The 26,433-nt window shown below is 37.7% G+C and overlaps 1 protein-coding gene across 9 annotated transcripts in view; it reads right to left on the bottom strand.

Moving 5' to 3' along the window:
• The window catches only part of rgs19 (regulator of G protein signaling 19), a 98,724-nt gene continuing 72,291 nt past the window's right edge, over positions 1–26,433 (bottom strand). For 4 of the 9 annotated variants that reach the window (XM_005161942.5, XM_073937923.1, XM_073937924.1 and 1 more), the window contains 4 exons: positions 25,424–25,563; positions 17,346–17,417; positions 16,875–17,109; positions 1–5,309 (listed from right to left, as the gene is read on the bottom strand). In XM_005161942.5, coding sequence (XP_005161999.1) covers positions 5,121–5,309; positions 16,875–17,109; positions 17,346–17,417; positions 25,424–25,563 — 636 coding nt within the window. In that variant the 3' untranslated portion in view covers positions 1–5,120. Of the gene's footprint in view, positions 5,310–16,874; positions 17,110–17,345; positions 17,430–25,423; positions 25,564–26,433 lie in introns of those variants that run through there. The other 5 variants (XM_009296656.4, XM_021469715.3, XM_009296657.5 and 2 more) reach the window with 2 other exon arrangements.

The following is a 26,433-nucleotide window of genomic DNA, read 5'->3' as shown; positions in this document are numbered from 1 at the left end:
TCGGTGTATGTCGCGTATGATCCAGAATTTCTTTAATGTATGTACAAGGAAAACAGATCACAGTTTCAAAAATAAATAACATTAAAAAATACTCGCTTTAAAATGTGAGTGACCAGTCTAAGTAAGACCATGGCATTCTCTCATCTCTCTCTCTCTCTGTTTAATGTTTATTTAAAATCTCTAAAACTAGTGGTTATCCTCTCTCTCTCTCTCTCTCTCTCTCTCTCTCTCTCTCTCTTTCTCCTATGTTGTTGATCCCGGGTAATTAAACTCCGCAGGCCCACATGCAGAAACCGGAAACCCACTCTATCGTAATGCTTTGTTTTGTTTTTTAAACTACAACCAATATGAGATTAGGAGTACTAGGAAATATTGTGGAAACTGATCTGCATTCATTCATTCACATCAGTTGCTTTGGGTCAAAGCATCTGCTAAACCAGGGTTGTCAAACTCAGTTCTTGGAGGGCCGCAGCTCTGCACGGTTTAGTTCCTATCCTGCTTCAACACACACAAGGCTGATTTATACATCTACGTCAATCGCACACATATGCTCTAGCGCAGGTCACATAGCCCTCGCCGTGGCTGACGCTAATGCTGACGTGCACCTCTCCAAAAATGTAACTACACATTGCAAGACGCATAGCACAAGCTCTCTGATTGGTCGGCTTGGTTTTGATGACGAGTGTGAGTGGTGCTGACGTAACCACGCCGGTCCTACACCACCCTGGAATCGAACAGGCAACTTTACGCATGGGAGTCGGTTACTCTAACAAGGAGTAGCGAGTTTAACCTGCACAGTATTTCACGAGCTGGCCTCTGCTACACTCACCCCCGTTAAACCTCACTACCGGCTGGGTCACGGCACCATTGTAACCCTGCCAGTCCTACAGCACCCAACCTGCTCCAAACTGGGATCGGACCGGCGACCATCTGCATGAAAGTCAGTCGCTCTAACAAGGAAGCTAAAGACCATGGCCTCTAGCGTCTGTTGCTAGAGCGCCTTTTAGAGGTCAGAGGAGTGAGGTTAACCCGGAGGCCTAAACCTCACTCCCATTCGGGTCATGGCGCCAATGTAACCCCTGCTGGTTCTGTAAATGATTATTTACATTTGTGATGCCTAAATTTAATTGCACATTAAAATACTGACTTTATAAATGTTTATCATGTTTTAATATCATCCATGATATATATATATATATATATTAGGCAACTTATTAGATTTGGACAGAATTTCAATATAACTGCATTCCTATATTATTATGTGACATGTATACAGTGTCAATTAGGGATGGGTAGATTAACCGATATGTATCGATACGTGGTCATGCGCGTGCACGATGCGAGTGCATCGGTAGAGCAGCAGAGGATGAGTTAAATTTTGGAAGCAAATCGAGATGCATCGATTTTTGCGAGATGCATCGATTTTTCCAAAGTACAACTTATATTTTTAATATAGAATGTATTTTTTATTTATTAACAAGTGTTGTCAATCTGTTTTTGGCGCATAATTTAATCGACCTACATAAAGTATGCCTTAGCAACGGACTTGCGGATGTGTACACTTACACTACAACTCAGTGTATCAAATGTGCGGATGAAGCTAGTGGTGCGCCCTCAGAAAGCGCGAGAAGCAAAACAAACATTTTATTCCTCACTGAGTTTTAAATCTAAAGTATGGCAACATTATGGATTCTGCAAAAAGGATGGACGACTTGACAGGACAGATGCAATTTGCAAAATGTGCCGCGCATCTGTAAAATACACGGGCAGTACGACTAATCTGATATCTCACTTGAAGCGGCGCCTCGGTGTTGTTGTAAAAGCATCTTCCAGTGTTCCTGCATCCCCGGCTTCCTGCTCTGCTTCAACTGTAGCTACCAGCTCCAAAAGTGGTGAGAAAAGCATTGAAAGTTTTCTCCATGCGCAACAGTTCTGCTCGCTCTACGCCAATAATGAATGCTATTGCATTGTTCATCTGCAAAGATGTTCAGCCTAGTGTCACGGAGAACGAAGGTTTTAATCACCTCCTGTTAATTTGTATTTAATTATATTTTTATTACCCTGTTGTTTACAGTGACGGTGATGTTTCAAAACAACATAACACTGCTAGATCACGACCTTAAGTTTTGAATATTCAGTGGCACAATATATCTTTGTAAAACTTGTTTTTATAGTTGAAAAGTTAAATCACAATTCTTGTTGTGCAATGGTAAACCTTTATGTTGAAAGAGTGCAAATATATACATTTATAATATATATTGCACTTATACATTCTGTTTATCTTGAAAATACTTAAATAATATGTGCTATATGTTCTAAAATGGCCCTCTACTGTAAACTGACACTCTTTCTCTGAGAGAAAAGCCAGTTTGTAAAAAAACTTTACTTGGTTAATAAATAATCAAACTCATTCAATGGCACAGCATCCCTTCTTACATCATCTCATAAACTTGATCTAATAAGTTAGTGCTGAATTATCGCATTGTATCGTGATATCGGTGTGAACCGAATCGTGTTGCATTGCAATGTCACAAATGTAATACATATAAAAGGAGTGTTTAAGCCTGTTGCATTGCATTGGTTGCAAAGTGTTCACGCTGACAGCGATTTGCAAAACAAACTGAAGTAACTTTCAATTCAACTTTCAAAGTTAACTTTCACTTTTCAATCCAAGGCCAAAATCCAAATGAGTTTTCAGAGGCCTTTCTGTGGCTGTTTTATTGTAACCCCGCCCTTCCTACACCACCCAACCTGCTCCGAGCTGGGATCGATACAGTGACTTTTACCCTGCACAACACTTGAATAGCTGGCCTCCGCTACACTGAGAGCTGCAAGCCCGATGAAGTGATTGTTTACAAGTGTCGAGTTGCATGAAAGAGCTCCAGATTAGGGTTGGGTGATGTCAACCAATTTGGCATCGTACAATGTCTAATGTGAAACATTGCGATGGACGATGGCATCGTCGTATATTAATTATCGGAGGTATATTAATTATTTCTGAATAATCAATGAATTCATAATAAATTAATTATTTGTAGTCTACCGATTCAACTACATGACCTGCATGGTCTTTGTGTTACCCATAACCAAATCATAAATAAATAAAGATATGTTACACACAAATTACCCACTGTCAATCACTTTTTCTGCAGGACTCTTTACATCCAGCTTTACATCCTTGATAAACTGTTTGACGGGCACTGCTCTCTGGAGCTCAGATGAGCGCATGACAGTGTGTGTGGCTGTGTCTCTGTGTTTGTGTGGGTGTGGTCAGCAGACGGAGGGCGGTTCAGAAATGCTAGGTAAAAAGCAGTGTGGATGTGGATCATTTTCGTTCTAAAATGCCATTTTGAAACTAAGACGTATTAGTGTAAACTGAGCGTGAGTGTGTTTTTCGCAAGCGCGTTAGCTACTGGGGCGGGGCGGAGGATTTGCAATGCTGGCTCAGCATCGGGTTTTCTATCAGCCATCAGTAGGCCCACCCAGAATCTGCGTGCGCAGAATTCCGCAGATTTTTAGCCCATCATTAATTCTGTTCATTTACAAAAGTAAATGTGTGTAAATCTATATTTATTCACTTTTTTTCCCCCTTAATTTCAGTAATATTATTGACTAATGTGAAAACGTTCATCTGATTTATGTACAATGCAGTTTGTAAAGTCATGTTTTCTGTCTTTTACTATATATCATACGACAAACTTACTTTACCAAATAAAGTGAATCTAATTGGATTTGCATTTTAAACATTAAATAAAAGTTTAAGAAATATAAATTTTTATTTCATACATTAAGGTTTTATTCCTGATACTCCCAAAATAATTCTGCAGAAATCCGCAGACTTTTACCAAAATTCTCTGCAGAAATAGCAAAATACATCTGCAGATTCCGTCTGGCCCTTCCTATCGGCGATGGACGATGGCATAGCTTTTGTTTATCTTCTGATTATAATTTAAGCTACTTGTTGCTCTAAGAAAAAAAAAAACCACCGGTGAAGAAACTCGACACAAAGAAACATAACATAACCTACTGCCAGCTAACGTTTCGGAAGTGTTACTGCAGAGCAACACAAACAGCGAGCAGAAGTATTAATGCACGACTACGTGCAAGGCGCCATGGGTCACGCTGTTCACTCGACACAAAAGTATAATGCTGTGGTCATGCTAGAGTTTGAGCATGTGAAATTCTGTAGTACGCCGCTGTGAAAAGGGGCGGAATTAAACAAGATGATTAGAAAGCAGGTGATTGGTCCGTATAATAAATTTCTGTCCAGAGAGGTCATGTTTTGATCTTCGATTGGTCTAAGCAGTCACTTAATATGATTTCACAGGTCAGAGTTCACCAAGCTTGAACTTTTTACCACAGCGAACTGTGAAACTTGTTGCACGGGCTTGCGTTTTCGGTCTGACGCATTTGCATGCGTATGAATGGAACTCTATGGGGAGAAAAGCTGTGACCGCAGCTTAAATCAGCCTTTACCTGTAGGATTCAAACAAGCCTGAGGGACTCAATTAGTTTGATCAGGTCTGTTTAAACAGACTGGGAACTAAACTGTGCAGAGCTGTGGCTCTCCAGGAGCTGAGTTTGACACCTGAGTGCTAAAGGAATGCAGGTAAATGCATTATTGTGTGTAACTAGTCGGAAAAAGTGCTATCCCTCTCATTTACAATGCAGCCAGTCCTCTCTAAACGAGCCAATCAGAGCACAGAGGGCTGAGGAGAGAAGAGTTGATTGGTCCGGCCACACCAGTGTATGTTATTGCAGAGGCCCTCTCAGTTCTCTTCAACTTGAGATACCAGAAGAAAAGAAAGCATGTTTGCGTGAAAAATAAAAAAAGGATGGCTGTGAAAATCAGTAGTTGATGCTGCTGGCACATATGCGTGGAATGATGCGGGGGGGGGGGGGGGGGGAAATGAAATGAAAACTGCATTACAACCCTGTGTCTTCCAGTTTCAGTCTGTGTAGGTTCAGAAGAATTGAGGGATTCCCTCAAAAATGAACTAAGCAAAGAAAAGACTGATTATAATCCGTGACGACACAAAAAAGGAGCACTTTCTCCTTGAGTGGTTGTGCAATGGAGAGAAATGTGTGGAAAGAGAGCGAGAGAAAGAGGTCGGGAGGGTCTATGACTCAGACGAGGAGCGCGAGCCCCCCTGCACCAGTGATCTGTAGACGGAGGAGTTGAGGAATCGTGGGTAGGAGTCTCTGTGCATGAGGGTGTAGATCTGCAGCTGTGCGTCCTCAAATATGTGAGGGGTGGGATCCTGCATCCTCCTGTTGATCACTTCCCTCACGCGAGAGTCCAGACTCACCTACAACATGGAGACAGAGAGAGAATATGGTGAACGTTGAATAGGAGATTATTAAAATGCATTCTCTTTTCATGCCCTAGATTTATTATAATGTCAGGTGTTCCCAAAATATGCTTATAAGTATAACTTTTTATACCATGCCATATATGGGCCTTTTTGGATGGAAGCAAAAAATATATATATATGTCTCTTTAAATGCAAATGAGCTGCCGCATTCCCTCCTCTCTTTTAGAAAGAGGAGGAGTCTTTACAGATTGTCTCTATTATTCAGGCCTTCAAACACTTGTTGGATTAAACCAGGGCCGGAGTGGGACTCTTTTTCAGCCCTGGAGTTTCAAGCCTCAGACCGGCCCACCTCAATTCACCACTGACTATATTAAAATAAGGTTATTTCCAATTCAGTTTCTAATTACACTATCACGTCTTTTTTTGAGAAAACAGCACTTTTAGAACTTCAAATGTTCAACAACCCTTACAGTATTATGTCTTAACAATAAAAATGAAAAAAAAAATAAAAAATTGTTACTCAGACAAGGACCGAACCCAAGTTGGCCGCGTCATAATCTAACGTACTAACCACTGTACCGCAACAGCTATACGTAAAATGGTGACTTATCTAGTTATATCATCATTAACCTGCATCCTGCTCACTAGGCTACGAGAAAATAGATAAAAAGAGCAGAGCTGTGGTAAAATAATGAATAAAAAGGCTGTGGTCAAGTAAATAAATAAATTATTTTTAAAAAGTGTGACTGCTGAGAGCAACTGATTCTGGAACTAGGGACACCGGCCCTCGCGGCCAAAAAACGGACCGGCCCACCGGGAATGCTCCCGGTCCTCCCGATTAGCCAATCCGGGCCTGGATTAAACTTCTGATATTCTGTAAAGTTTTCTGTGTGCACAATTATTAAGATCATGTTATTAAATACCTAATTATTACATCACTTTTAATAATACAATATAACTTTTTGTTTAATTATGTAAATAATTTGCATGAAACATCTATGTCTAAAAACATCTATATCTAAAAAAGGCATTTATTGTCTGTCCCTACATTCTGGTCAAGTCTGTTACCTCTGATATTAAAAGGCATAACCATCATCTTTAAAGCACAGAAAGAAGCATGGGACTTGCCTAAACTGATGTCATTTTGTCTGGTAGGCACCGAGGCATGTCAACTTTTTCTTTCATCAATTTGTACATGTTTAAGATGCATCCATAGTAGATTCATTATTTGTTAACTCTGTTATTGTGATATTTCAGTGAACTTTAAAAAAATAAATGATTAAAAAAAATACAATTTTGTTTTCGACATGCCATGTGGTATCTGGTTTGAGGTTAGCATCTTGAGCTAAAGCATATAATAGTGGAAAATGTCAACTGTGTTAGTTGTTTTAAATGTTTATCAAAAAGTTGAAACAACAGTTAAGAATCAAATGTTCCCTATCACATTTAAGTATTTTACAGTAAGTTAATAACAGATTCAATATGAATGACTAATATAGGTAATGTAAATCATTCCAGTATAACGAAAATTAATGTAAAATACTTGAAATGTGCCTGTATGTGCTGATATAGAAAATAACTAACTCTAGAGTGGACTTTGTTCTTTGCAACTCTGCAGTATATATATATATATATATATATATATATATATATATATATATATATATATATATATATATATATATACATACACACAAACACACACACACACACACACACGGTCTGATAATATTTTTTCGTCTGGAGAAAGTTTTTTTTTTTGTCTTATTTTGGCTAGAATAAAACCAGTTTTTAATTTTTAAAGAGCCATTTTAAGGTCAAAATTATTAGCCCCTTTAAGCTATATATTTTTTTCAATAGTCTACAGTACAAACCATTGTTATACAATTACTCGCCTAATTACCCTAGCATGCCTAGTTTACATAATTAACCTAGTTAAGTCTTTAAATGTCATTTTAAGCTGTATAGAATATCTTGAAAATGTCTAGAAAAATATTATTTACTGTCATTATGGTAAAGATCAAACAAATCAGTTTTTAGAGATGAGTTATTAAAACAATGATGTTTAGAAATGTGTTGAAAAAATCTTCTCTCCGTTAAACTGAAATAGGGGGAAAAAATAAACGGCGCTAATAATTCAGGGGGGTAATAATTCTGTTTTCAACTGTATATATTGTAATGTTTACAATGAGCTTATTCTGCTCACCAAGGCTGCTTGTGAAAAACTTGTGAAATGTTATTGCACTCTAAAATAACAATTCAAAAGAAATTAATAATTTAATCTAAGAATTTATTCCAGTGAATTTAAAGATAAATTTCAGCTTCATTACTAAAGTCTAACACAGTCCTATTGAAACAACATAAAATAAGTAAGCAGTTATTTAAAGTTCTAATAAATATTTAACATTTTTATATATTTTTTTACATTTAATAAATGCTGGCTTCATGAAGAGAATAAATTTCTTTAAAAAAAATAAAAAAAAGATTGCAAACTTTTGACTTGTAGTACTTAGAATTTGGGTTAATTACTTTTTAAAGTCTGAATTAAACAACATGTTGGAATTTTGAAAGGGGCTTTTAACCCTGAGTTGAGAAGGACTGGTTTGAATTTGGTAAAATAAGCTAAAATAAGCTAAAATATGGTTAATCAGAAACTAAACCACTTTTTCCCCACATTAAAGAATGCACCTCGTACATTGACAGGAATATGTCAATAATTTGACAGCGATGCAGACTTTACAGACACATTCAACTAATTACAGTCCAAAACTCGTTCCTGGATGGTCAAAGTCCTGCAGAAGTTAGCTTCAACTTGCTTTAACACACCTGCCAGGTAGTTTCTAGTATACCTAGAAAGAGCTTGATTGGCTGGTTCAGGTGTGTCTAATCAGTGCTGGAACTAAACTCTGCGGGACAGTGGCTTTCCAGGACCGAGTTTGGGCACCTCTTGTCCATGCAAAATAAAGGAAATGACAAACAAAACAAAAATTCATGTGCAAAAATTCTTTCCACTTGAACTTCAAAAGCAAAATAACTAACAAATGTTTCGCCTGTATTCCGCAAATATATTACACAAGACATCTCCTTTTCAAATGTATATTGACATATGTCTCAAAGGCATTAACGTCACAACATTCGAATGATTTCTAAATGATCTTGTGACATTGGAGTATTGATGCTGAAAATAATCCTGAAAAGTTTTGCTATCACAGGAATAAATAAGATAATTTTGAAAACAAGTTATTTTAAGTTGTAAATATATCACAGTATTACTCCATTTACTAAACTGCAGATTAAATATATCCAAACTGTTTGCGTATAATCACCTTTCAAAAGCAGCATTAATAGCAATGTACCTCAGAAGTCCAACAAACATCTAAACTACAGATAAACCAGTTTACCTTATGGCCCATTTCCATTGAGTGGTACGGTACAGTTCCGCTAGTTACGCTTTTATGGCCATTTCCACAGTAAAAAGACGTACCGAACTGAACCGTACTGTACCACTTTTTCGGCACCCTTTTGAAAAGGTACCAAACACCAGAAAGGGTACCAAAAGGCGGAGCTAGACGTGCAGCTGAACGCTATTGGTTTACAGAGATGCGTCATTCGCTTGCGCAACAAGCCAGAATAAAAACAAAAGAGCCGACATGTTTAAAATACACAGCCGAGAGATCTTTTACAGCGTAGTTATATATAAATATAATAACGAGCCATGCTTGACCCGGGCTCAGACAAACCTTATCGTCGTCTTGATGAACAGCCACAAAGCCAAAAAGAAGAGCAGATTTACCCTGTGCTCGTTTTTTTACGAGCCAGTCTGAAGCGCGAGCAGTTTCGCTTTCTTGCTTGCGCTCACCGAGCATCTATATCTGAAATAACGAACTTCTTGAGCTCATGATAATAACGTGTGCTTGATTATTGATGTGCTTTTGAAACCCGATCCTGTCAGACACTGACAAACGCGAGAGTGACACGCAAAAAAAAAAAAAAGGAGAAGCTGGAAAAAAGGAGCACATTATTTTTCAGCAAACGTGAACAAACTGCCATGTTTAACTATTATCATCACCTTTTGGACTAATATGAACTCAGAATGATGGAATGACTCTCTAACAGAGGCTACATGTGCTGCTGAATATTACAGACACAGATGAGAGGTTTGCAAAGACTGTGGGCTATATTTTGTGTTGTTTTTGAACCTAAACAAGGACTAAATGTCTGCTGTGTGTAGTTCTTCTGTAGTTGATAACATATCGGAGACTGTAAGGGGCTGTATGTGCTCATATATGATGCATTTATTTATTTATTTTATATAATTGCAGACGTTACAGTAGGCTATTTTGCACTCATTGATCTGCAGTTGTACTCAAATCCTGTTCATTGAAAAGTTAGTAATAAACATTTATACACAAGTATTTAAGTGTATAAAGCATCTGTGTTGTGAGAAGTGCTTCTCATATGATTTGTGAACGACCTGTGCAGCTTAACTGTAGACATTTTCTCGAGGGAAAATTACGTCAACTGAAACTTTGTCATACTCAACGCCCAGCAAAAGGGTACCCTTGATGGTGGAAACGCAAGCCTGATAAAGGTGATCCGTAAAAAAACATACCATACTGTACCAGTCAGTGGAAACGAGCCATTAAATCTGGCTACAACTATGACTCTGATCACTCTACTGTATTTTCCTCCATGACTCTATTGAATGATTCCTTTGACTGTCATAACAGACACTCAACAGTACAGACACATTCTGCAACTAGCAGCTCAGGGCAACACAAACCTCATCCATCCAACTCACTCGCTCACAGCCTATTTATATAAACCTCTTTTACAGTAGTGAGTCCAGCAGGGATCAATTTATAGCTTCCTTTGCTCAACCTTTGCTCCTTCATTTATTTCTACAAAGTCTATTTTCCTCAGCCGCCTCTTAAAAAAAAATAATAAAAAGTAGCAGAGTTAGAAGGTGTGAGTTCTGGCTCCGGCGATGAAAAAGCCGAAAGGCGAATCCAACACGTCAACACAATGAATTAAACCGCATACCAACAGCACATGCACAGCGAGAATGCAATGATAGTGTGTACACGTCCACCCTGCTGTCTCACACCAAGAAGAGACCAAACATAAACAGCTCGTAACAGAAAGCAGGATCGACAGCCACATATGGTGCTAGAGTTCATGTATCTCATGAAATGAGCTCTATAAATCATTAAGCTTCAATCATTTGGCAGAATTCCTTCATGCCTCATTTCGTTATCGCACTTGAGCTCTTACTTTTTATTACATTTGGTGGTGTGAAGCTCAAGCCAGGCATCTATATAAGCGTGGGTTTAAAAAAAAAAAAAAAAAAGATTAGGCTGTAGTTGCTTTTCATTGGTCTGATCATAGCCAATCAGAAAGCCTGAAATCTGCATTCCAGAAAGAAGAGACAAGACAGAGGTGATAAAGAACAGCCACCGATTATTTTCCACTGCACTTACCAGTGGACTTTTATGGATATTAGCCTATATTCGGTGCTTGATTAGAGAGGATAAAATTAACCTTCGTCGAGCACTAAATGAGTGTTAAAATTGGCGCTGGCGAATGTACTGTGTAAAGCAGTGTAACTCATCAGCTGCACGGTAACCTTTTATATTTTATACAATGCCAGAAAAAAACAATCTGGTGTTAGGTCTGGTTTTCCTTGGTTTTCAGTCAAAATAACTACAATAAACAATAATAACAGAATAGAGGGAATAGATTTATTTTCATTAATTAATACATGCAACGAGGGAAATAATGCTGAACTCGTCAAGTCAAACAATACAAACAAAAATAAAACCAAACAAAAAGTCTGTAAAATGAGAAATAGCAATGAAATGACACAAGGAGAAAGTGGAAAAATCAGCTGAAATGTATTTATTACTTTTTACAAAAGGCTTTTTTGGTGATGGCAGCTTAAAGATATGGCTACTGAGAATGCGCGTTTCTCCACTCGCAATACTGCAATTTGTCAACTGCAGTCACGCGTGATACTGCAGTTGTAAAAGCCATCTTTTCATTATATAAAAAAAAAAAAACATTTCTGTGCTTTACGGAATAGTCACCAGGTAGTGCAAGGAACAACTGCTTTTCCATTGACTTACAGGTGGTTGTTATACAGTACGTGTTATTAAATATTAAATATTTACAAAAAATTACAATTAAAAAAAAAACAAGACTAATTTTAAAAGTACAAATTTAGTACATCATATATCATTAGGAATGTTCCCTGCCAAACCGCTTTGAGTTTGATTTTTTTTATTTTTTTTTTTTATGTTCTTTAAGCAGAGCCATGAGGTCAAAGAATATGGGTGAAGCAGGGGACTAACATTAATTATATTAAGATGTCGCTAACATTTAACACCAGGTGAAAAATAACTGTTTATAGAATATTTATTATTTTTATTATCCTTATTAAATACCCATGAGTCACTTTACATCTTATTTTAAATGTTTTATATACTTTATTTTAATTTTAAACAAAAAATATTTCATTTCTATTAAAAATGAATTTATTTCCAATCTGATATGTTGTGGGCGAAAAGAAAAACATGTTTATCAGGCGGTGGATTCGAACCGAGTTCATGATTGATCGCCTCAAAACATGTTGTCATGCGCTTTACAAGCTACGCCACTTACTCTGCTGTTGGCAGTGCTCTTTTGTTTTCTTGTCTCTGTTGATCAAACGGCGATGGCAAGAAGCACTCGACTAGCTTATTCCAACGAGGTGCGCTTTTTGCACTTAGCCTAGATAGACACTCCAAAATTGGCATTTTAAACAGTTAAACTTGATAACACACACAGCTGCCTTAATAATGCCGTTTTCACACCGTTTACAGGTAGCTCACGTGCTCAGCATACTGTATCAGTTCAGTATGCTCATCATGTTACATAACTGCTCCCTGCTGGCCATGTGTTTCTTGTTTTAGATCATGTTGTGCTCTGACACACTTTACTGCGGAAGTCTGTGATTTCTCTTTAAATCACACGAGCGTTCTCAATAGCCATATCTGTAAAAACGTCTCTCATATGGAGAATGAAGTTACATGAGTTTTTCACAGGCTTCAACAAAGTGTAAAAATCTTGATGATTCTGTGGATCTCTTCTATCAAATCTGAGCTTTAATTAATATTTTCTATTGGATTCAAGCCAGGTGATTGGCTGGGCCATTCTACAGCTTTATTTTCTTTCCCTGAAAGCATTTGAGAGTTTCATTAGCTGTGTTTTGAATGGGTGTCCTGCTGAAATGTCCACTTTGATTTCATCTTCCTCATCCTGCTAATGTTGATGTTGGACTGAAGCGGTTAATATTCATTTACACTGGGGAAGGCCAGAGGGTTGCTGAAGAACCAATGAGAGATTTCAGCTGCTGTCTGGGCTTTCATTGTCTTTCTACACCTCCTTTTCTTCATGTGTTTAATACTTGTTTTCCTGAGTTTGTTTATTTTATTATGCGTAGCTTAATTTTGAAACTAATTCGATTTGTTTTCTTTGCATAAAGTGGTCCCTCATTATTTGTGGGGGTTACGTTCTAAAAATAACCTGCAATAAGTGAAATCTGCAAAGTACTGTAGTCAGCTTTATTTTTTACAATCATTATAGATGTTTTAAGGCTGTAAAAAACCCTCACTACACACTTTATATAATTTTCTCAGACAGGCATTAAGATTTCCACACGTTTCTCTCTTGTTTAAACTCTCAAAGTTTTATAGAACAAACCCAAAGATCAAAAACATTTGATCTTCATTTATTTATTCCATAATGGCACCCTACAGCCGCTTAACGTCTACGTTTCTTTGGCATGTCCAGAAGTTCAACTTTTTTTGTGCGATGGTTAGCATCTTCCTCTGCCTTTTGGGTTCTACCGCAGGTGCCTTTAACCATGCTGAATGTTTCTTCGACATTGTGGGGAGGAAACTTACAAACATACAGTACAGCACTTAAGAGTCACACTGCTAGATTTCTGCAAATTTGGTAAGCTGAATGCATTCTGTGCCATACAGGTGACATGGCACAGAGTGATCTACAGCCAGTCCGGAAGCAGAGAACAATGCGCTGTAGAAAAAAAGCATGCACGAAAAAAATCTGCGAAGCCACGAAAATTGAACTGCGTTATAGTGAGGGATCACTGTATATGGATATCTTTGGTTGTTACCAACATCTGGTAACATTACTTTTAAACTGTTTTCTGAGAAAAATTGTGACGTGTTCAATACTTATTTTCACTGTAAATTGTACAAAAGAACTATTTAATTACAGTTTTTAAAATAATGCATTTCACATTAGACAAATCTTCAATCCTTCAAATCTCTTCTCATTAAGATGAACATTTTAACTATAAACCAAACCAAGATAAACCCTTTTACGGAAAAAAAAGAATAAAAAATACTGGAATTCAAATGCTTTTATGAATCCTTTCTCTGAATCTGCACATTGGAGGTGTTGCCAATTTCACACGTTTACTTTTCACATTTACATTTACCCTTTACAACCTGGCCTGATGGCACATTTATATCACCATGGCATCTGTTCTACGAGAGAGTTTTTCCTTTTTTTTTTTTTATTTATTGAGTCTAAACGATCCTTTATTTTGAAAAATCTTTTATTTTGAAAAATGACCATATTCTCTCGGTTCATCTCGGTCACTTGAGCGCCCAAATTTAACCCACAAGCAGCAAAATGAGTAAGAAACAGACATCTTTGGAAAGTTTCTAGTGACCAAAGAAGTTGGAGATTTTTCTAGTTTCTATAGAAGTTGGAAAGTGGCCTAGTGCAGTGGTTCCCAACCTGGGGTCCGCGCCCCCCTAAGGGGGGCGCCAGAGTTCACAAGGGGGGCGCGGGAGAGGATAAGTGTTGAGGTAGAAAAAGGCATAAAAATGCTCCACTGTTATATAGGGCTGTACAATTAATCCAAAATGCGATTTCGATTTCAAACAATTATAAAAAAGCATTAATCAAGATAAACGATTATATGCATCATATACCGCCCCCTTTCCAGTTGTACACGTGTTGCGAAAGACCGTGTGCCTATGTGTGTGTGTGCTACACGCACACGCAGTCAGAAGCATGCGGCCGGTCAGCATTCGCACACTGAGACGAGCAGAGGAGCGCAGACATCTAAAGTCATCTTAACGTGAGCGCTTTAATGGTCAAATAGGTGTCAAAACGCGGTGTTTAGTGATTATTTATATTAACCCTCATTTGTGTAATAAACAAACGAGTTGAGGTTTAAAAGACGTGAAAGAGAAACCATTAAAGAGAAAGCGCAAAATATTCCTGCTGCCGCCTGTTTTTATGATTAATCAAACAAGGAGAAAATTTTTCTCTGCTCTTGACTGAAGGATTTTTGTAGCTAAAGTGTTTTTCTTACAGTGGAGATGCTTAAAGCACAGTTTGTTTTATATTTTTATTCTATTGTATTTATTTCTCTTACCTTTGCAGGGTGGAAAATAACTGTGTATACACTTGAAGTCAGAATTATTAGCCCTCCTGAATATTAGCAACCCTTTTCCTGCCCAATTTCTGTTTAATGGAAAGAAGTTTTTTTTTAAACTTATTTCTGAACATAATAGTTTTGATATCTCATGTCTAATTACTGATTACTAATTACTTTTATCTTTGCTATGATGACCGCACATAATATTTTACTAGATATTTTTTCAAAATACAACCATTCAAATTAAAGTGCAATTCAAAGGCTTAATTAGGGTAATAAGGCAAGTCATTGTATAACAGTAGTTTCTTCTGCAGACAATCAAAAATATATATTGCTTAAGGGAGCTAATAATATTGACCTTAAAATAGGTTTTAAAATATTTAAACCTGCTTTTATTCTAGCTAAAATAAAACAAATAAGCCTAGAAGAAAAAAAAATATTAGAGAAAATACTGTTAAATTCCTTGTTCTGTTAAACATAATTTGGGAAATATTTATAAAAAAAAAAATTCTCAGCAGCGCTAATAATTTTGACTTTAACTGATAATCGTTTTGAATAATTGTGATTACAATTATGACCAAAGTAATTGTGATTATGATTTTTCCCAAAATCAGCCCTACTATTATATATGTATTTTTAAGTACCAAAAAAAAATAAAAAATCAACACACATGCTTAAAATTCCAACATAATAGTAAAAATAATTAAAATAAATAACTTTAAATTATTTTTTACATTTTGCTCACTTGCGCAATGTGCTTGTCCAACTTCTCGTAAAGGCAAAATCAAAACAAAAATGGCAGAGAAACGTCAATGCAATGATTCTTCAGAGGCGAAGAAAAGCCAAGAATATATATATATATATATATATATATATATATATATATATATATATATATATATATATATATATATATATATACGGCACATATGTGTGTGCGTGCGTGTGTATTTATATGGTGGGGGGGCTCCAATGTTTGTATTTGTTCATGGGGGGGGGGCCCAGAGAAAAAGGTTGGGAACCACTGGCCTAGTGAACAAACCACAAACTGCCAAGGAACCAATCTGTCAACAAATTAGGTGAATCCACCATGGCTGTGCAGGAAGATCAACAGCTGGAGATTACAAATAATACACCCTTTTAGGGGCCGTTTGCATATCAGGCCTTTTCTAGAGTTTGTGCAAGTCCGTTGTTTCCAATGGAGGTGCGCACCCAGTTGAATGAATCCCGCGAGTGCACCACGTATGGAATATACACAATTTGGTAAGAATAATTATCTCAGACGAACATAGAACCCCAAACACTGTGCTTTGTAATTTTTTTTCTATAAATAAAACACTCATTCACACACATCCACTATTTTAACCAATTTAGCTTACCCAACTCACCTATAGAGCATGTCTTTGGACTGTGGAGGAAACCGGAGCACCCGAAGAAAACCCACATGAACAATGGGAGAACATGCAAACTCCACACAAAAAATCAAATCTAGGATTTGAACCAGCGACCTTCTTACTGTGCGGCAACAGTGCTAACCACTGAGCCACACTGTCACCCCTATTATTATTATTATTATTATTATTATTATTATTATTATTATTAAGATGCATTTTCCCAATCCAAGCACACATGGATCACAGTAGAGTTGTAACCTGTGTTCTGTCATTTGTGTTTCTCTTTCAGATTTTCCTTCCACCCATTAAAAAAAGTGCACAGCACATTTTGATGACAAAATATGCTACCTATCAAATTGTGCTACCAGCGTAAATTTGGATCTGGACTGGTGTGATATGAGGCTGTAATACCGCCCCAACCTAACCAAACTTCAAAGCCATTCAAATACAGTGTCGGTAGCATAATCCAACCGGTAGAATAAAATGTCAGATCTAAAATCTCTTGAGCTGTTCCACTCTCAACCACCTCCATCACATATGATTGGATTGCTATCAAAGCGCAAGAGCTTATGTGGTGGAATGTATTCAAAGAGCCTTAAAAGGAGTACTGAAAAGGAGTAAAAGGAAATTTAAAGTATTATAAAGCACTCATTCACTAAACCAACAATGCCTTTTTGTGTGTGTTGAATTAGATGTGTGTAAATGTACCTCTTTGGGCGAGAGGATAGAGATGTAGTCTTCATAGATCAAACGCGCCTTCTCCTCGATGGCACTTTTGTTGATCTCATTCTTCAGGTCCTCACAGGCCAGCCAGAAAAGCATGTTCTCCTCGCTGTACTCCGTCCGCAGGAACTCACGAAACTTGTTCCGCCCCCCTGGGTTTTTCATCAGCTTATCGAAAGACTGCGCCCACTGTTTAATCTCCTCCATCGTCGGTTTGGGACTGCGAGAGACAGAGAGATATAACAATTAGGTATATTCAAGTCCCTATAAACATATTGGCTTACAAAGTGGATACTTAAATAAAAAAGTAAATAAATAAACTTAATTTGTTACTGTTTTTAAATGAATTAAGTTCGTTTAGGTGTACCAAGTTGAAGCAATTTCTTTGATCCAATTTTTTCAGTGTAATAATTAATGCTGATTTGATTGATGTGTGGTTGTTGTGGGTGCTCTCACCATGTTTCCCATGGAAAGGGCTCCAGCTTTGTCTCCTGGGCTTTCCTCCGCCCGCGCTTGTCATCTTCACTCCTAACAGTGAGACTAGAAGGTGGTAAAACGGCATTGAGAAATAACAGCAGTGCCTGAACAAAACAACACACCCAAGACACACAACGCACTCACACACAAGTACATACATTTAAGGTCAATTCATGTGAGGCCTTAGCATTTGTTATTGCTCAGGGACTACTTTTTCATGCCTCAGCAAACTTAATGGGAGTTTCTAATGTGATTGTGAACTTATAAGTATTTTCAAGTCATACCTTATGGCTTTGAGCTAGCTTAAAAGAGGTACTAGTTTGGGAATTGATTGAAGTACACTAGTTACACAGAATCTCTAAAAAAAGTAATTTGTTCAGCATTTGTTTCCATTAACAATGCTTTTGGGAAATGCTCCTGGGACTTTATGTATAGTTTCAAATTACTAGAAAGAGCCAGTTTATAGGAGTTATTAGGGAAGTAGTATAATCTTAATAAGAGTCACATCAGTATTCAGCAATACTGGTCCCACTGTAGCTTTAGATAACTAAAAATAATTGATTTGTAGCAGTCATTTATTCTGCAATCAGTGGCCCATACTGGTGGCAATATATGGCTCGGAATCACTATAAGAAATCAATTTACTGCAGTCATTTATTTTAGAATGAGTTCGACTACCCTGTTAGTGATGTATACCCAGGTAAAAAAGGTGCACTAAAATGCACTTATTGTAAGAATACTTAGTAAACTTTTCAGTAATGTACTAAAAGTGCTCTATTTTCGCACACAAATTTTTTACTTAATGTACTAAAAGATAGTATTTAGTATATGTTAAGATAAACTTAATACCATCTAAGTGTACTCTGTGCTATTTTGAGACACCCTGAAATTGAACTAAAATATGCTTCTGTTCATAATAGTCATTCATCTATCAATTGTCTTAGCTTTACAGATTATACTATTTAGTTCTGAGTCAATCAAGCCATTCAGCGTGACTAGTGTAATCCAACTGATTCATTGAATTTATTTATTTAGTAATTGGCTGAACTGCACCAGTCATGAGGTATTGTTTTGAATCACTAGAAACAACTGGTTCATAGGAGTCATTCATTAAGGAATCAGCTACTCTGGTCACGCTGTGTGGTCAGAATCGCTACAAGAAACCAGTTCATAACAATTTTTAATTTTGATCTTTCGCCGGGAATTTGATTGACAGGCGATCTGACCAATCATAGCACTCATATCAAATGTCCCAGTTATTATTTCCAAAACATTCAAATGCTTATTTAAGAGTTTTTTTTTTTGTTTTTTTTTTTGACTGCCTGAACTTTAAGACACTTAATTTTTCGAGAAATGATTAATTGTTTATACAGAGTTGTTTGGATCCCACTGATTTTACAGAATCAGCTCTAATGAAGCTCTGTCATTAGAAGGTCATCAGGGTTTGGACCTTAGCGGTCAGAGTAAATGCCTTTGTGCAGCAGGTGTGCTCGAAGAACGAGTGTAAATGAGCGTGTGCATGAAAGACGTGTGGGTGTGAATACGGCTCCCATTTCCCTTTGGGGATTCTGCTGAAACGAGAGCAATCTTAACCACTGTACTCTCCTGACTCACTATACGCTTGAATTTCACTCATCCAGAGGAGCACAAACACAGCAATTAAAATGTGTGTGTGTGATTATAAAAGCATGTTTTCACCTGCATTCAAATACATATCATATACACCGTGCTAAAAATAGGGATCTTGATATCACGGTAGGTGGGAGAGCTTCATAACACATACACAGTAACTTAATGTGGCATATTTCTGAGTGAAACTGAATATTCAGCCGGAAATAAAGCGGGATTTACTTTATCCACAGGGATTTGATTGTATTGTAAGAAGTAGGCTATGATTTTATTGGTTAATGTGATTTTCCCCCTACCAACAGTAAGGAAAAGTTATTAGAGTTTGATGAAAGATTACAAAAACAGACGTTTTATTTCTTTAGGATAATGTGCACTGATGAATCTTGCGCAAATATAAACAAACAAAAGAAAAACAAGAATCTGTATTAGGAAAGTAAACCGGCAAATGGGTATTTTAATGAGTTCATGATGATTTTAAAGAGAATTAAAGGCATCATAATTCTGGGTCAAAGATGAGATGTAATTATTATATATACACATAAAACATGTTGAATGCACAGTAAAAGTCTGCTTTAACGTTTGCGTAGAAAACAAAAAGTTAAAATAATGGTGAAATAATGTTTTATTATCCTAAAAGCAAACTTATACTCACTTGGATATAAAATATGTAAAAGAGTAAGTGATCAAGGTGGCACGGTGGCTCTGTGGTTAGCACTGTCGCCTCACAGCATGAAGGTCGCTGTTCGGAGTATGTTCTCCCCGTGTTCACATGGGTTTTCACCGGATGCTCCGGTTTTCCCCACAGTCCAAAAACATGCAGTATTAATAAATTAAATAAACTAAATTGGTAGTGTATGAGTGTGTGTGAATGGGTGTGCATAGGTGTTTCCTAGTATTGGGTTGCAACTGGAGGGGCATCCACTGTGTAAAAATCATATGCAAGACTAAGCTTAAGGAAAATGAACGAATAAGTGAGCATGCTAAATGATTTAAAAACTTTTAATAGACAACTGAGTAAAATCTAGTTGTCTAAAATCTAAAGGATATGTTTAAAATGACAGTTAATTAGCATAATAAATATAATGTAAGTACAGTATTCTAATATCTTCAAATGATTGTAGCTCTACATCAGGGGTCACCAATCTCGGTCCTGGAGGGCCGGTGTCCCTGCAGGGTTTAGCTCCAACTTGCCTCAAGACACCTGCCTGGATGTTTCAAGTATACCTAGTAAGTCCTTAATTAGCTTGTTCAGCTGTGTTTGATTAGGGTTAGAGCTAAAATCTGCAGGCAACCGGCACCCAAGGAACAAGTTTGGTGACTACTGCTCTAAATATTCTGGACAACTTTTTTGCTGCATGAATAATTGTTACACTGAATGACTTTGTTTGATTTTAATATATGTTATATGTTATTTATTTTTGTTTAGGAAGGACACACTCAAATGTAGGGGTGTCCAAACTCGGTCCTGTAGGGCCGGAGTCCTGCAAAGTTTAGTTCCAACTCCAATCAGACACACCTGGGCTAGCTAATCAAGCTCTTACTAGACTTTCTAGAAACGTCCTTGCAGGTGTGTTGAGGCAAGTTGGAGCTAAAATCTGCAGGACACCGACCCTCCAGGACCGAGTTTGGACACCCCTGCTCTAATGTATCAAATGAAATTGAAACTTTACTTTTTTTACACCAATTGATTTCAAAATCAAAATGTCTTTGATCCATAAATATACTTTATTTACCTATTTTTTTACTCAAGAACAAGTTATTTTAGACCACAATTGTGTTTGAAATAAACAAGCTTTAATTATTAGCTTGCTATTACCACAAATAGGTGCGATGAGAAAGCTTTAAGGGTAAACGCAACATAATCAAGAATGTTTGATTTTATAATTATTTAACTTTTGCCAGCCTTCTAAATAAACCTCTTTGCTTGAGTAATACGATTCAATCAACTGCGCATTTGATTTCTTGTAATATGACTCTTTCACAAAAATAAGTACATTTGCTAGCAACCCAGGCTCATTCTGATTATGTACATATATATTTTTACGTACATTTTGACTATATACATTTCTGAAGAGCGCCAAATACGTCCTAGGAGGTACATTTTTTGTAGTTTTGTTTTCGCTAATCCACCAGATGTCGCTGTGTACGCTATTTGAGATCTCAAATTTCTCTCACGAGTGCCATTCGTGCTTGCCCTTCTCACATAAATCCACCGGAGACCGATGTTGACTGACTGGCTGACTGATCAACTGACCCACCCTCTTCCTCCCCTAAATCCAACCAATAGTGTTTTCAAAAACACAGATTGACCCGCCCACCCACTTTTCCAACCCAATCAACAGTGTTAAAAAAAAAAAAACGGCAGAAAAAGCCCTCGCCAGATTGAAACGCTCTCGTTTTCAGATTTGACCACATTCTCACCCTGTTATTTACTTGTTTATTTTATTTTTTGGCTTCTGTTTTTGTTTTACCCTCTTTCTGAAATTGCCGGACTCGAACCCTCCCCTCGTGGTCAACTCCTCTCTGCGTCTCAAGTCTGTCAATGTACGTAGAGAACCACTGGTAACTGGTAACCATAAAGCCGTCTATATGGAGGTAACCGGTCAGCTGGTATGTGCGAAGAGGAACAGAGTCATACTGCCCAGTAGTGTTCATTTTAAAGATCTCCAGAAATGTATACAGGGGGACGTTTTCAGAATGAGCCTATGATGTTGTTTTCTAATCAACAAAACAAGAGCAGGAATACAGCAATACAGCAGGATGGGAATGAAACAATATCTATAACAGAGCGCTCCAGTGATGGCGTATTCCTACAGGATGCTACCAAGGACATTAAAGCAGGGATGTCCAAACATGTTCTAATAAGGACACTATACTGCATTTAGCTCATTTACCCCAATGAAATACATCTTAACCAGCTTGAGACTGCCTACAACTTTCCAAGTAAATGTGTTGGGCCAGATTAAAGCTAAAGTCTACAGGACGCTGGTCCACTAGAAAAGTTAAATGACAGTCTTTCATAACAACTTGATGAGATTAGCTAATATAATTCTTATCTCAACCATGTTTTGCATATTGAGTTTTAATTGTGAACCTCAAACTGGAGGTATAGGGTTCCAAGATTTAACAAATTCAAGCTTAAACACTCTTTTGTTGCTCAGGTAATCATGGAGAAAAAAAGCTGATGCACTGTAAATATGTAGAAGATTTTTGTCTTGCTTTATATGTTTGAATATAATGTTTTGCTTTCCGATTGATGTTGAGTGAATGTTTCACTAAAGTGTTGATTGAAGACTATGTAACATTAACCGTTGTCAACACAGATACTGTTTTGCAAGAAAAAATGTGGACTCGTCTGACATTAAATTGCTATATCTATCTCGGAGCAGGACTAAACACCCCAGTTTTAGCTTTAGTTGCTAGTGTAACTCTTTAGGCAATCGAAGTTAGGTTTACTCACAAATCTCTGGCTAGCTGGCTTCAGTTACACTAGTAAGAGCATAAACAGGACTACAGAGGTTGCCTGAGATATTAAACATTATAAACGTTTATTGTTCACATGTCTTATTTCATTTTAAGCGACAGTTCACCCCAAAAATGAAAATGCACACAATATTTACTAGGGCTCAACAATGGATGGTTTGAGCATTGATAGCACAATGTGTGTATCCACAATAGTCACGTTGAATTAGATTATTTATGATGATTAAAAGATTAAGAATTAAAACATATCGTTAAGTATTTATTTATGCAATAATGAGCAAGTTATTTTTCGTTCGATGGTTCAACTTCTGTATTTGAATGCTGTTAGGGACTGATCACACCGAACATGCTTTTTGCGCTGAGAGGCGCCTTCTTCGAATGATTTACTAACGGCTGCAAGCATTTTGCGCGCTGCTTATGTGCCCTGCGCACCTTGCGTTTTAACCGCCTGCTGCACCTCGTGTTTTTGCAATTGCACGCTGTGCTCTCACAGTCGAAAAAAACTCTGAGTGGAAAAAGCTTGTAACGTCAGTCATGTCTCTTTCATTTACCAATCAAATGAAAGCAGAGGCGGGGTTTCCATTAAGGCGACTGCAGTGTTTGTGTTGTCAAGACAAGTACAGACACTTTTAAAGATAGAGGTAAGACTGTTGGTCTCTGTTTTAAGTTACCCAGAGCTATATGACTTCACAAATCTTGAATATCACAATATTATTAAATATAAAAATTATACCAATATCAACAGCAATCGCACACATTACGCAGCTGATTCAGCCATTGCCTAGCGACATAAAAAGCGCACAGCACTTGTTTTTGTTCCTCTCAACCAAAAAGGTGGTGCGCCTCTCGTTTTTGGCGTGATCGTTGTGTTCAGCTCCTAAGCTCCTATTTAGGCCAATCACATGCTATCAAAATGAGACGCACATCACTGCCTTTATTGCTGACAAAAAAAAAAAAAAGCATGGTGTGATTTTTAATGGCGCTAGGCAAAGACTGAATCAGCTGTGCAATGTGCGCGAGTGTTGCTTTTGATATTAATAAAATTTTCGAATTTAATAATATTGTGATATTCAAGATTTTTGATTCATGCAGCACCAGATAAAACTGAGGCCACTCTGCACTTTACTCCCCATAGAGTTCCATTCATACACACACGAATGCGTCAACGCAAGCTCATGCAACAAGTTTCGCAGTTCGCTTTATTGGAAAGTTAAAGCTTGGTGAACTCTGACCTGCGAAATCGCATCACTTGACTGCGTGAGACCAATCTAGGATCAAAATATGACCTCTCTGGACAAACATTTTAAACATGGAGCAATCGCTCCCTTTTTTAATGTCTAATCATGTAGTTTAATCCCGCTCCTTTTTGCAGCGCCGTACAACAGAATTTTGCACGCACAAACTCTAGTGTGACTGCTGCATAACTAAAAGCAGCTACCAGAAGTCTTCATAGTTGTCTTGACAACAAACAATACAGACATTTCAACGAAAACCCCGCCTCTGCTTTCATTTACTTGGAGAATGAAAAAGACGCGACAGATATAACATGCTTTTTCCACTCAGAGTTGACACTTTTTTCAACTGCGAGCGCAAGGGTAAAAATGCAAGGCGCAGCAGACGGTTAAAATGCAAGGCATGCAGGGCACGAATAGCAGCGCGCACATGCTCACGGCCGTTAGTAAACCATTCAAAAAAGGAGCGGTTGTTGTGATCGGCCCCTGATCTGTTTCAAGAGTTCACACTTAGCTGATAATCAAATCATATTTGGCATGCTGTCCCGGGAGAGAGCCCTGAGCTCATAATATTCTCGAGCCCGGGGCTCCCTCCCATTAGAAGGGCGAGAGGGGAGTTCATGCTCAGGTAGGTCTCGAGAACTCCCCTGCTTGTTGCCGTGAGAAATGTAAACTGAGGTTGTATTAGGTGATAATTTGTTTTAGTCGATTGGCTATGGTTTGAGGATGGTGGGAGGAAACCGGGGAACCCAGGGGAAACCCACGCGAACAAGGGGAGAACATGCAATTTCCTCACAGAAACACTAACCGGCCCGATAGGTTGGACCAGGGGTATTCTTGCTGTGAGGCAACAGTGCTCGCCACTGGGTCACCGTGTCGCCTTGTCAGAAAAGGGGGAGGATGTAGGGGTGGAGCTTCAAGACGAAGATAACTGGAGTGAAAAACTCAGATTATTTATAATGCTTCCGTAATCATCTAATAGGGGAGATTACGGAGCTAATAAAGAGCCAGCCGTGTTGATCATAAGCATGTGATCCTCTCAAAATTAGTTTATGAATAAAGCACATGTATTTCTTTTTACATTTTTAATTGTCTTTTTTGCAGATGCACTGCATAGAAAAATACTTAATCAGGTCAAAGTCAAATCAAAATTAATTAAATATTTCCAAATAGAGACATTGGAATCATCTGGTCAAAATATATTCATATCAAAATATAAATATGAGGAACAAAACAAAATATCGCAAGGTCAGATTTTTCCAATATCGTGCAGCCCTACTATTTACTCACCCTCAAGTGTTTATAAACCTTTATGAGTTCCGTTTTTCTGTTGGACACCAAAGAAGACATTTTGATGAAAGCTAAAAACATTTAACCAAAGGAGGGCAATGGTTAGAGTATTCCAACTTTCTTCAAAATATCTTCTTTTGCGATTGGTTTGAACCATGTGAAGGGGCAGTAAATTATGACAGAATGTTCGTTTTTGGATGAACTCTGCCTTTAAATAATCCAAAAACCAATAGAAGTTTTTTTTTTTTTGTGGGAATCATGGTGTCGCTACACCTACAGAAATACATCATCACTGACTATTGCACTCGATATGGAGGTGAATATAATCTCAGTGAAGGAATGAATGTGGAATGTAACATTCGCAGCAGTGGTGAGTGGAATGCATGTACCATGTGGAGACAGACACAGGTGAGCGAGTCGTACCATGAGCAGCTACAGCAGCAGCACCAGCAGAAGCAGCAGGTGTTGGGTTTCTGTGTGGGGGAGGGGTGCTGGGCGCGGCTGGGGGACGTCTCGCTCCGCGTCATCGGAGACTCGCGGTCTGCCGGGACAGGTCCTGTGTACTGACACACATTAGAGTAAATACCCAACCCCTTGTACTCACACACACATATACACACAGGAAATCCTCTACATCTGGTGACTTGAGTTTGGAAATGAACATGCACATGGTTGTAAGGTCATAATCGGTCCATCTAAACAACCCCGCATGCTCATAATCCTCTGACAAATACACAAATATTAGCTTTTCAACTCGCGATCCACCTTTAGAAGGGGCCAAGACTCAAGCTGTCACATAAAGCAGCATAGAATAAAGTCAGGAGGACATAAATGAGCCACCAATCAGATTAGCAAATGCCTTAGCAAAGGCTGGTAATGAGTTGAAGCAGGGTAAAGAGACACAGAGAACAGAAGATGAGCGAAAGGCCATTGTGATACATCACATGATATGGGTGTAGTTCAATTCTGTCACCACAAGTGCACTTGGTAACCGAAAACATCAACCTAAGAATAACCCCGAAATGTATATATAGGGATGTTTTTAGCCCTATGAACTCCTAAAGCACACCTTTTCCTCTCATTTGTTGAATCTGTCCACTAACAAGGTCAAACTATGGATTAAAACGCAACACATAAGAGATTTAGTTTTACTGGAAGTCATGAAAATATCCAACAAATTACACCAGATTGAGCTCCACAGCATTCACTGGCATAAATGTCATTTTACGGTTTAAGTGGAGTCAAATTTGGATGATTCATCGCAAGTATTTCCTTTTAAAGCGAATCAAAAGATTGATTGAAAGAGACTTCATATAAGATTATATATCAATTTCACCAAATCAAATCACCTGTGGTTCAGTACTTTAAAGTTAATATGGATGATGCCTTTGTTTCTTGTAAATGTCCTCAGGAATCAGTCACTTGTATTGGAA

Source organism: Danio rerio, chromosome 23 (genome assembly GCF_049306965.1).
Source record: "Danio rerio strain Tuebingen ecotype United States chromosome 23, GRCz12tu, whole genome shotgun sequence".
NCBI lineage: Eukaryota > Metazoa > Chordata > Actinopteri > Cypriniformes > Danionidae > Danio > Danio rerio.
This window is presented reverse-complemented; position numbering and strand designations above follow the sequence as displayed.